Source organism: Bos indicus, chromosome 14 (assembly GCF_029378745.1).
Source record: "Bos indicus isolate NIAB-ARS_2022 breed Sahiwal x Tharparkar chromosome 14, NIAB-ARS_B.indTharparkar_mat_pri_1.0, whole genome shotgun sequence".
Classification (NCBI taxonomy): domain Eukaryota; kingdom Metazoa; phylum Chordata; class Mammalia; order Artiodactyla; family Bovidae; genus Bos; species Bos indicus.
In genome coordinates, this window is record NC_091773.1 from 21,020,569 (window position 1) to 21,032,651 (window position 12,083).

A 12,083-nucleotide genomic window follows, 5' to 3' on the forward strand; every position below is an offset into this window, starting at 1 on the left:
TAAGCTACTGCAAAGCAACCCACAGGGTCTACATTTTAGAAAGACTTTTTCTGTTTGTTTGTTAGTTTTTTCCCCTTTTCTTTTAAGAGAGTCCAAGTAAACTGTCAAAGTCATCATCTGTTTAAACCTCTGTAAAGGTTCCATTTATTTGATGGAAATACTGATACATTTGATGAAATACTGATACAGACATTATAGGAAAATAAATTAAAACGTTTGATCAGGAAGTTTCATCCAGTCTTGGGCCTGGCCCAATGCTGGTGAGTTTCTGTTCTGTTGACTCCAGCTCAGATACGCACCTGGCTTCCTCAGGATGCATCCTGAGCCCCTGAGCACCACGGGTCCACCCTACTGCTTGCTGTCCATCTCGTTCTGACTCCCCTGCATTCCTCTCTCCATTATCAAAAGGAACCTAAATTGTGTCCTGTGCCCGAGCCTCTTCCTCAACAACTCCCCCTAAATAAATCTGGAGGGTGCACCTGACCAGTGCAGGCAGTCATTCTCATTTGGATTCCTGCAGCATCGGCCAGGCCTGCCTTCTCCTTGTGTTTATTAAATGGCAACCCACTCCAGTATTCTTGCCTGGAGAATCCCATGGATGGAGGAGCCTGGTGGGCTACAGTCTATGGGGTCGCAAAGAGTCGGACACGACTGAGCAACTTTACCTTATCTTACCTTATCTTACCTTTTTATGCATGGACTCTGTGCCTTGACAGTTGAGAGATACAAGGTACGCAGAAAAGGATACCTTCCCTCCTCTCAAGACACCCGCAGTCTCATGAATGGGACAGGTCTGGAGCTGGGGGCCTTCGGTGGTCTGGGAGAGTCCCCTGCCTCTTTGTCCCCGCTACCACCATTGCCAGATGAATGATGTTTCTAAGATGCTTCCTCGTAGTCACACACTCGGGTGTCCTTTCATCTTGACAAAGATGTGGGTCTGGTTAGCTTTTGCTTCAAGAGGAAGTTCTGTGGAGTAATCAGCTGAAAATCACTTTGTTGCTACTATGGAAGAAAAACAAAGAAATGGATGATAGGTGTTTTTGCTGATTCCCTGGCATGGCTTTTATTTCATGGTTATGTAAAATGAGATATTCAAATTACTTTATTCACATATATATTTAAATGATTATTTCATGGAAATGGATGTTGCTTTGGGGAATTAAAGAATATACCGATTACTAAATTATAGCCTTTGATAAGCATATTTTAGTTTACTTTTTAATGCTGGGATATATAGGACTAACTTAGTATGATTACTTTTACCAGTTAAAAGAGCAATCTCTCCATTTGAATACAGAGATGAGCTGCACTGACTCACCTATTTTTTCTTTTCTTGTTAGGTGGTACTTTGGAGGTATAAGTTTTCTCAGCTGAAAGGTTCCTCTGATGACGGCAAGAGCAAAATCAAATTTTTGTTTCAAAATCCAGATACTAAACAGATTGAAGCAAAGGTAAACCCAAATTCATCACACAAACCACCTCCAACTGCATTCATGCCATTAAGAGACAGAGGGGAGAAAATTTAGGAGACCCGTAAGTGCAAAAACACATGTGGTTTTTTTACTTTGGAGTAGCTCTCATGACCAAAAAAATAGATTCATTTTAAAATTTTAATGACAAATTTTCACTGAAATGCGTACTTGAGAATAAATTACATACAATGTTTCATTTCTTAGTTTTAATTTTTGTGAACTGAATTTCTGTCACATTAAAATAATATTCTGGGAACCGAAACATTTTCTTGGTGGTTTCACATTCTAAATAATAATTCATAAAAGATATTCTATCACTATTTATTCCCTCTTTGGATATGAATGAGTGTATGTGTGTGCTCAGTCACTCAGTCGTGTCCTCTTTGTGATCTCATGGACTGCAGCTGGCCAGGCTCCTCTGTCCATGGGACTCTCCAAGCAAGAATACTGGAGTAGGTTTCCATTCCCTCCTCCAGGGGAGCTTCCCAACCCAGGGATCAAATCCGCTCCTCTTACCTCTCCTGCATTGACAGGCGGGTTCTTTGCTACTAGCGCCACCTGGGAAACCTTTGGATATAAATACCAATTCCTAAAAAATATTTTAAAAATCAATTCATGTTTTTGTACGTTATTCTGTTAAACAAAATGAATAAATGAATGGTTTTTTGCTTTGCTCCATGTATACTTTCAGTATTCTGAAATATATCAGAAAGATTCACTGCTTTTATGTTTATGATTATGTATTTGTAGATATTCAAAATCTGAAGGACTTCCTTTGCCCTACTGTGAAATTCACACCAACAGTCTTTGGGTTAGAATGAGTTATAAATATATTATTTCAGTGGGGAAGAGAGAATAAATAATGAATACCAAAGTGAAAAATGAATTCTATGGAAATGAAAACTCAGATATAAATTTTCAACTCTGACTTAAAATCACCATAATTCAGTTACATCCCGGTACCTATTAAGTCCGGCGGAGGTTTGGCTGACATTCAAAGCCTTCAAAGGACAGACCCTTCCTGACTCCCATCCGGGCTCTGCAGCCCTCCTCTGTGCAGACCAGAGGCTCTTGCTCTCCTTTTAACAAGACAGCTTCCTTCTCGAGGCTGCTCCTGCTTTTGTCTGGACTCCTCTCTCTGTCTGCTTGGCTCTGACCCTATCAGAGTGCCCACCCCTGCCCTGAGCTTGTCCCTAGACTCCTCTCAGCACCTGCTCCTGGGAGCTGTGATGGGGTTGTGGAGCGACTCCTCTCTGCCAGCTTCTGTCCAGCTGTTTCTCACATCTGTCTCCGGTCAGTGTGGACGGAGGCCTGGGTACCATCACCCTCTCCCTCCTGACTCCCATGTCCTCACCCGGTTCCTAAATGCAGACCTGTCTGTGGGCACCCCAACTCTGTGTCCCCGGCTGCCGTGGGTGGATCATTGCTCTGTGTCATCATGCACACTGCTCTTCCAATTGCTTCTTGGTGTCATTATAAGAATGAATCTCTACTCTCCAAAAGGATGTATCTTTCAGTTTTGGCGGATTTCCCACTTTAACACTCAGGAATCTTAACATGGTGAGTGGTGTCAGTGTTGTCAGTTCTGTGTTCTTCGGGCAAACGTGGAGTGTCCACCACTAGTTAATGTTTGATTTGATAAACTCCTTCTCGTCTGATATATCTAACATGCTAACAAAACCTTAGTCCACAACATGAATCAAAAAAGATAAATGCAGTGAAATGACTACTAACTGCTGTATTTAGACTTCGTTAATGTAGCTCATATACTTACTGCTTCCTTAACTACTCTATTTATTAATTGTCTGCCAGCTTCAAAAAGGAGAAGGTGATGGCTCCCCACTCCAGTGCTCTTGCCTGGAGAATCCCATGGACGGAGGAGCCTAGTGGGCTGCAGTCCATGGGGTCACTGAGAGTAGGACACGACTGAGTGACTTCACTTTCACTTTTCACTTTCATGCATTGAAGAAGGAAAGGGCAACCCACTCCAGTGTTCTTGCCTGGAGAATCCCAAGGATGGGGGAGCCTGATGGGCTGCCATATATGGGGTGGCACAGAGTCAGACACGACTGAAGCGACTTAGCAGCAGCAGCAGCTTCAAAATGCTACTTTTTATGGTTAGCATGTTTTACATAATACTTCATAAATTCATTTAATAAGAAATAGTTTCAGAAGCTATTTATTGAATGTTTTTCCTTGAATTTAATAGTGTTAGTGGTTCAGTCATGCCCGACTCTTTGAGACCCCATAGACTATAACTTGCCAGACTCCTCTGTCCATAGGATTCCCCAGGCAAGAACACTGGAGTGGGTTGCCATGCCCTCCTCCAGGGGTTCTTCCCAACACAGGGATCAAACCCAGGTGTCTTGCATTGCAGGCAGATTCTTTGCCACTGAGCCACCAGGTGCAGTACAGTTCAGTTCAGTCTCTCAGTTGTGTCCGACTCTTTGTAACCCCATGAACTGCAGCACGCCAGGCCTCCCTGTCCATCACCAACTCCCAGAGCTCACCCAAACTCACATCCATTGAGTCGGTGATGCCATCCAGCCATCTCATCCTCTGTCATCCCCTTTTCCTCCTGCCCTCAATCCCTCCCAGCATCAGGGTCTTTTCCAATGAGTCAACTCTTCACAGGAGGTGGCCACAGTACTGGAGTTTCAGCTTTAGCATCAGTCCTTCCAAAGAACACCCAGGACTGATCTCCTTTAGAATGGACTGGTTGGATCTCCTTGCAGTCCAAGGGACTCTCAGGAGTCTTCTCCAACACCACAGTTCAAAAGCATCAATTCTTCCAGCACTCAGCTTTCTTCATAGTCCAACTCTCACATCCATACATGATTACTGGAAAAACCATAGCCTTGAATAGATGGATCTTTGTTGGCAAAGTAATGTCTCTGCTTTTGAATATGCTGTCTAGGTTGGTCATAACTTTCCTTCCAAGGAGTAAGTGTCTTTTAACTTCATGGCTGCAGTCACCACCTGCAGTGATTTTGGAGCCCCCAAAAAGAAAGTCAGCCACTGTTTCCCCATCTATTTGCCATGAAGTGATGGGACCAGATGCCATGATCTTCATTTTCTGAATGTTGAGCTTTAAGCCAACTTTTTCACTCTCCTCTTTCACTTTCATCAAGAGGCTTTTGAGTGCCTCTTCCCTTTCTGCCATAAGAGTGGTGTCATCTGCATATCTGAGGTTATTGATATTTCTCCCAACAATCTTGATTCCAGCTTGTGCTTCTTCCAGTCCAGCATTTCTCATGATGTACTCTGCATATAAGTTAAATAAGCAGGGTGACAATATACAGCCTTGACGTACTCCTTTTCCTATTTGGAACCAGTCTGTTGTTCCATGGCCAGTTCTAACTGTTGCTTCCTGACCTGCGTATAGGTTTCTCAAGAGGCAGGTCAGGTGGTCTGGGATTCCTATCTCTTTCAGAATTTCCCACAGTTTATTGTGATCCACACAGTCAAAGGCTTTGGCATAGTCAATAAAGCAGAAATAGATGTTTTTCTGGAACTCTGTTGCTTTTTATCTGGAAGTTCATGGTTCACATATTGCTGAAGCCTCGCTTGGAGAATTTTGAGCATTACTTCACTAGCATGTGAGATGAGTGCAATTGTGCGGTAGTTTGAGCATTCTTTGGCATTGCCTTTCTTTGGGATTGGAATGAAAACTGACCTTTTCCAGTCCTGTGGCCACTGCTGAGTTTTCCAAATTTGCTGGCATATTGAGTGCAGCACTTTCACAGCATCATCTATCAGGATTTGAAATAGCTCCACTGGTACTCCTCCTTAAATTTAGAGGCAGTAATTTTTGAGTAAGTGAAAAGAGAAGTTTCAAGGCTAATGAGACAGTGTGACCATTGGTGAATCGCCAGACTTATTCAAAGTCACCACCTTATATAAAATGAGGAAGAAAAAGACTTAGGAGGGTGATACTGAAAATATCAAATTAATCATGGACATTGTTTTAAAACCAGCCAATCAGAACAGCGGCCAGTTCTATAGAATCATTTAGCCATTGTGGTGTGCATTGCCTCTGCCAATACCACAGAGTACATATACTATTAAAACTAGTACAGTCGCTATTTTGTAACCTTTATCACGGTAACATGTGAGCAGTAATCAGAAGCTCCTGCACAGGAGGAAAGCAGGAAGAATGCCAGCACGTATCACATCACAGAACTTATAAAAACTGATGTCACTTGAGAATTCAGCATTTCCTCACTTTTTCTAAATGAGGGAATAGGCAGCACAATACAGTGAAAAGAAAATTAGGATCAAGGAAAAGGGGACGACAGAGGATGAGATGGCTGGATGGCATCACTGACTTGATGGACGTGAATCTGAGTGAACTCCGGGAGTTGGTGATGGACAGGGAGGCCTGGCGTGCTGCAATTCATGGGGTCGCAAAGAGTCGGACACGACTGAGCGACTGAACTGAACTGAACTTTAAGTACCTGATGCTAAGAATAGACTCATTGGAAAAGACTCTGATGCTGGGAAAGATTAAAGGCAGGAGAAGAAAAGGGCGACAGAGGATGAGATGATTGGATGCATTCACTGACTCAATGGACATGAGGTTGAGCAAACTGTGGGAGATGGTGAAGGGCAGGGAAGCCTGGTGTGCTGCAGTCCATGGGGTCACAAAGAGTTGGACATGACTTAGTGACTGAACAATAACTTGAGTAAACTCTCTTCTTTACCATTTCCCAGCTACATGACCTGGGCAATTCACCAAATTATGACTGCTGCCTTGCAGGAAAAATGTAAGGAATAAATACCCATGGTACCTGGCATATGGAAGACAATAAATCACTCAGGCATGATTTCATCTTCAAAGACTGTAGCATAAACATAGAGGAAGTATTAAAAAATAGCAGTTGTTATAATTAGAAGACTAGTTAGTAAAGGTGATTACTTATATATGTAAACTGTCCTGTCCACATTTAAGAAATTCAAATGTATAACCATAATCCAAGTTTGTGTCACTTATCAAATTCATTGGACAATTAATTTATATTATTTTTAAAATTGTAATGGGGTTAGAGACAGGAACCCCAAGTCAGGGACAGAAACTTCTCCTGCATATTATATGATATATGTGCTATTACTTTCTGTCTGTTGTAACACTGGCGTCCACCCCATGTGGTTGTTATTCACCACTGTGCCTTCTCCACTAGATCAAGAATGTGTAAGTGTGAGGAATGTGTCTTACAACCCAGCATTCCTAAGGCTTAACCTGATGCTTGCCTGGAAACAGGCGAGTCATAACTGTCTCTATTTCATTTAATTTAATATTTCCTGGTCCATTATTTAGTCATTGTGTAGACATGAGAGTTTATTTCTGTGGAATAAATGCCTAGGAGGGCAGTTGCTCAGTCATATGGAAAACGTTTATTTAGTTTTAAAGAAAATGCCAAATCACTGTGCAGAATAGCTGTGACATTTTGCATTCCCTCCAACAAGGTACCAGAAACTCAGTCTCCTTACATCCTCCCCAGCATTTGGAATCGTCACTACTTTTCTTTCCAAGAGTTCTCATCATAGTTTTAATTTTCATTCCCTAATGACTAGCAGTGATATTTTTTTTTGGGGGGGGGAGGGAGGTTTCCAAAATCACTGCACATGGTGACTTGCAGCCATGAAATTAAAAGACACTTGCTTCTTGGAAGAAAAGCTATAACCAACCTAGACAGCACAGTAAAAAGCAGAGCATTACTTTGCTGACAAAGGTCCATCTGGTCAAAGCTATGGTTTTTCCTGTGGTCATGTATGGATGCGAGAGTTGGCCTATAAAGAAAGCTGGGCATTGAATAATTGGTGCTTTTGAACTGTGGTGTTGGAGAAGACTCTTGAGAGTCACTTGGACTTCAAGGAGATCAAATAAGTCAATTGCAAAAGAAATCAACCCTGAATATTCATTGGAAGGACTGATGCTGAAGTTGAACTTTAATACTTTGGCCACCTGGTACAAAGAACTGACTCATGAGAAAAGACCCTGATGCTGGGAAAGATTGAGATGGGAAAGGAGAAGGGGATGGGATGGTTGGGTGGCATCACCGACTCAATGGGCATGAATTTGAACAAGCTCTGGGAGTTGATGATGGATAGAGAAGCCTGGCGTGCTGCAGTCCATGAGGTCGCAGAGTCAGACATGACTGAGCACCTGAACTGAACTGAATGACTAGCAGTACTGAACAACTTCTTCTGTGACTATTTTCTAAATATTTATGTCCCTTTGGGTGAAACATCTCTTCCTACTTTTTCCTGTTTTCAAATTGTATTTTGTGATTTGTTTTACTTAAGAGTTTTATGAGTTATTATATATTGGATTGGCCAAGAAGTTTGGAAAAAACCCAAGCAAACTTCTTGGCCAATTCAATATTTTGTCTACGAGGATTTGTTAGATGTAATGTTTGCAAATATTTTCTTCCAGTTTGTAATTTGTGTTTCATCTTCTTAAGAGTGTATCATGTATCTTGCAGACAAATTTAAAGATTTTTAGAAACCAAATTATCAGTTCTTTCTCTTAGAAATAATGATTTTAGTGTCATGTAAAAAATTCTTCAGCACATCACAAGGGCGAAAGGTTTTCTCTTATGCCATTTTCAAAATGTATTATAGGCTTGCCATCGACAGTTAAATATGTGATACATTTGAGTCTATTTTTTTTCCTATAAGTTGTGGGGTTTGACTGACCTTCTCTGTTTTGCCTGTGGTTATCAGGTTACAACACCACCATTTGTTGTAAAGACCATTCTTCCTCTGTTGAATTATTTTAGCAGCTTCACTGGAAAATCACCTGGTCCTACCTCTGTGGTACTACTTCTTGGTTCATTTTTGCATCTGTCACTTTGCTAATATCATTCATTCTTTGACACAGAAGCTAAACGACAATCCTTGAAACGGATGGTTATGTCCACTTTATGGTTATCTTTCAAAACTGCTTTAGTTGTTCTCATTTCTTTGTGTTTCCATGGACATTTCAGAATTACCCTCTGTATATCCATGAATAATCTCAGAGGCCGTTCAAGAGGGAGGGCATGATGATATCAATTTCAGGAGAACCGACATCTTTACTATGCTGATTTCTTAAAGCAATGAAAACAGATTATCTTTCTATATTTTTGAACTTTTGATTTATTTCTTCAGTATTGTGTAGTTTTCATTATATAGATCCTATGTATATTTTGTTAAACTTAGATAAACCATTTATTCTTTTTTTGAGAGAATATAAATATCTTAAAATTTTTCATTTCCCAATATTAATGCTAATATGCAGCAATATAATTAACATTTATATATTTACATTGCATCCTGAAACCTGTATATATATATATATATACACACATATATATGTATTATTAGTTCTAGGTCTTTTGTTTCTATTTATGCTTTTTAAAATTCTTCCAGTTTATTTACATAGATTACTAAGACATATGGAAATAAGGAAAGATGTTTATTTTTTCAGATTCATATAGCATTGCTATCTTTTTCTTGCCTAAAAATTTAAATACTATATTGAATACCAGTAATGAGTGTGGACATTCTTCATTTGTTCCTAATTTTAGGGAAAATCATTTAGCTTTTCACCAAGTGAGTGAGTGAAAGTTGCTCAGTTGTGTCCGACTCTTTGTGACCCCATGGACTGTATAGTCCGTGGAATTCTCCAGGCCAGAATACTGGAGTGAGTAGTCTTTCCCTTTTCTAGGGGATCTTCCCAACCCAGAGATCGAACCCAGGTCTCCCGCATGGCAGGAGGATTCTTTACCAGCTGAGTCAGTGGTCTAATAGAATTATTTTCTCAGGTTAAGCTAGGTCCCATATTTTTCTAAAGGTTTTATTATGAATGAATATCAATTAATATGACAATATCAGTTTTCTTATTTGGCTTCTTAATGCAACAGAATATATTAATGGATTTTCAGATACTGACCCTGTCTTACAACTGGAATAAACCCTAGTTAATAATGATGTGGAATTTCTTACATATGTGGCTGAATTTTATTTGTCAAAATTTTAAGTATTTTTGCTTTTACATCTATGAGAGTTATTGGTCTGTTGGGGCTTTTTTGATGTTTTTTGTTTGGTTGGCTGGTTGGTTTGGTACTGTCTTTGCTTACTTTTGGTATTGGAACAAGCTGGAATAAAATGAGTTGAAAATGTTCCTCCTCTTTTTTTATTTTCTGGAAGATATTGTATACCATTGTTGCTGATTCTTCCCTAAAAGTTTAGTAAAGTTCTCTGGTGGAACCACATCAGTCAGGAGATTTCATTTTGAGGATTTTTTTAAACTATAAGTTCAACTTACTTAGTAGATAACTATTCAAATTATCTATTCCTATCAGATGATTTGTGGTAATTTTTACTTTCCAAGGTCTTCATTAATTTTATCTAAGCTGTCAAATTTATGTGTATAGACTTTTTCATAGTATTTCCTTATTGTCACTTTGAAGTCTGCAGATTCTGTAATAGCATCCCTAATTCATTCCCTGTGTTAATAATTGGTGCCTTCTTTCTATTTATCTGTCAGTCTTGTTAGAGACTATTCAAAGAACTAATAGTTCTCCTTTATTTCCTCAGTTGAAGTTTCCTCTGTGAAACTTGATGAATTTTGCTCTCACCTTTATTATTTACTTCTCTTTGGTTGCTTTGGTTTTATATTGCTTTTCTTTTTCTGATTTCACAAGTGGAATTTTAAAATTGTTGACTCAAAACTTTTTTGTTTCTAATATAAAAATTTAATTCCAGAATTTCCTTCTTAGGACTGTATTCCACAAATTTTGATATATTGTATTTCTATTTTTATTCAACTCAGTGTGTTTTTAATTTCCCTCAAGGCTTCCTCTTTAACAAATGGATTTTCTTTTAAGACGTATGATGTTTATGTTCTATGTATCTGGAGATTTTTTTTGTTATATTTCTAGAATTGATAACTAGTATGATACAGTTAGTCAGAGAATGTATTCTGTATGATTTTACTTCATTTTTCTCTTACCTTATGTCAGATACTCTACTTGAATAAGACAAAATAGACTTTAAAATACTGTTCAAAATATAGATAAAGTTATATAATGAAAAAGGGTTCAATTCAACAAAAAGTTATAACAATTATCACTATATATGTACATAACATCAGAGCACCTAATATATAAAAATATTGACATATCTGAAGATAAAAATTGACAGAAAGGCAACCATAGTAAAAGACTTCAAAGACATCACTTTGCCGACAAAGGTCCATCTAGTTAAAGCTATGTTTTTTTTCTAGTAGTCATGTATGGATGTGAGAGTTGGACCATAAAGAAGGCTGAGCCCCAAAGAATTGATACTTTCCAGTTATGGTGCTGAAGATTCTTGAGAGTCCCTTGGACTGCAAGAAGATCAAACCAGCCAATCCTAAAGGAAATCAACCCTGAATATTCATTGGAAGGACTGATGCTGAAGCTCCAATATTTGGCCACCTGATACAAAGAGCTGACTCATTGGAAAAGACACTGATGCTGGGAAAGACTGAGGACAAAAGAAGGGCCATCAGAGGATGAGATGGTTAGATGGCATCACCGACTCAATGGACATAAATTTGAGCAAACTTCAGGAGATAGTGCAGGAAGGGAATCCAACACGATGTAGTCCATGAGATCAAAAAGACTGGGGCACAACTTACCAACTCAGTCAGTTCACTTCAGTCACTCAGTCATGTCTGACTCTGCGGCCCCATGGACTGCAGCATGCCAGGCCTACATGTCCATCACTAACTCCCAGAGCTTGCTCAAACTCACTTCCATTGAGTCGGTGTTGCCATCCAACCATTCCCTCCTCTGTCATCCCCTTTTCCTCCTGCTTTCAGTCTTTCCTAGCATCAGGGTCTTTTCCAATCAGTCAGTTCTTCACATCAGGTGGCCAAAGTATTGGAGTTTCAGCTTCAGCATCAGTCCTTTCAGTGAATGTTCAGGACTGATTTCCTTTAGGATTGCCTGGTAGGATCTCCTTGCAGTCCAAGGCACCCTCCAGAGTCTTCTCCAACATCACAGTTAAAAAGCATCAGCTCTTCAGCACTCAGCTTTCTTTATAGTCCAACCGTCACATCCATACATGACTACTGGAAAAACCATAACTTTGACTAGATGGACCTTTGTCTGCCAAGTAATGTCTTTGCTTTTTAATATGCTGTCTAGGTTGGTCATAGGTTTTCTTCCAAGAGCAAGCATCTTTTAATTTCATGGCTGCAGTCACCATCTGCAGTGATTTTGGAGTCCAAGAAAATTAAGTTGAGCATTGGTTCCATTGTTTCCCCATCTATTTGTCATGAAGTAATGGGGATGGATGCCATGATCTTAGTTTTTTGAATACTGAATTTTAAGCCAGCTTTTTCACTCTCCTTTTTCACCTTCATCAAGAGGCTCTTTAGTTCTTCTTCACTTTCTGCCATAAGGATGGTGTCATCTGCATATCTGAGGTTATTGATATTTCTCCCAGCAATCTTGATTCCAGCTTTTGCTTCTTCCAGCCCAGTGTTTCTCATGATGTACTCTGCATATTAGTTAAATAAGCAGGGTGACAATATACAGCCTTGACGTACTCCTTTCCCAATTTGGAACCAGTCCATTG

General features: G+C 39.6%; 1 protein-coding gene across 1 annotated transcript in view; it reads left to right on the forward strand.

Moving 5' to 3' along the window:
- Positions 1 to 12,083, forward strand: part of SNTG1 (syntrophin gamma 1) — a 420,423-nt gene that overhangs the window by 392,935 nt on the left and 15,405 nt on the right. The window contains exon 19 of the mRNA XM_019973430.2: positions 1,341 to 1,451. Coding sequence (XP_019828989.1) covers positions 1,341 to 1,451 — 111 coding nt within the window. The remainder of the gene's footprint in view (positions 1 to 1,340; positions 1,452 to 12,083) is intronic.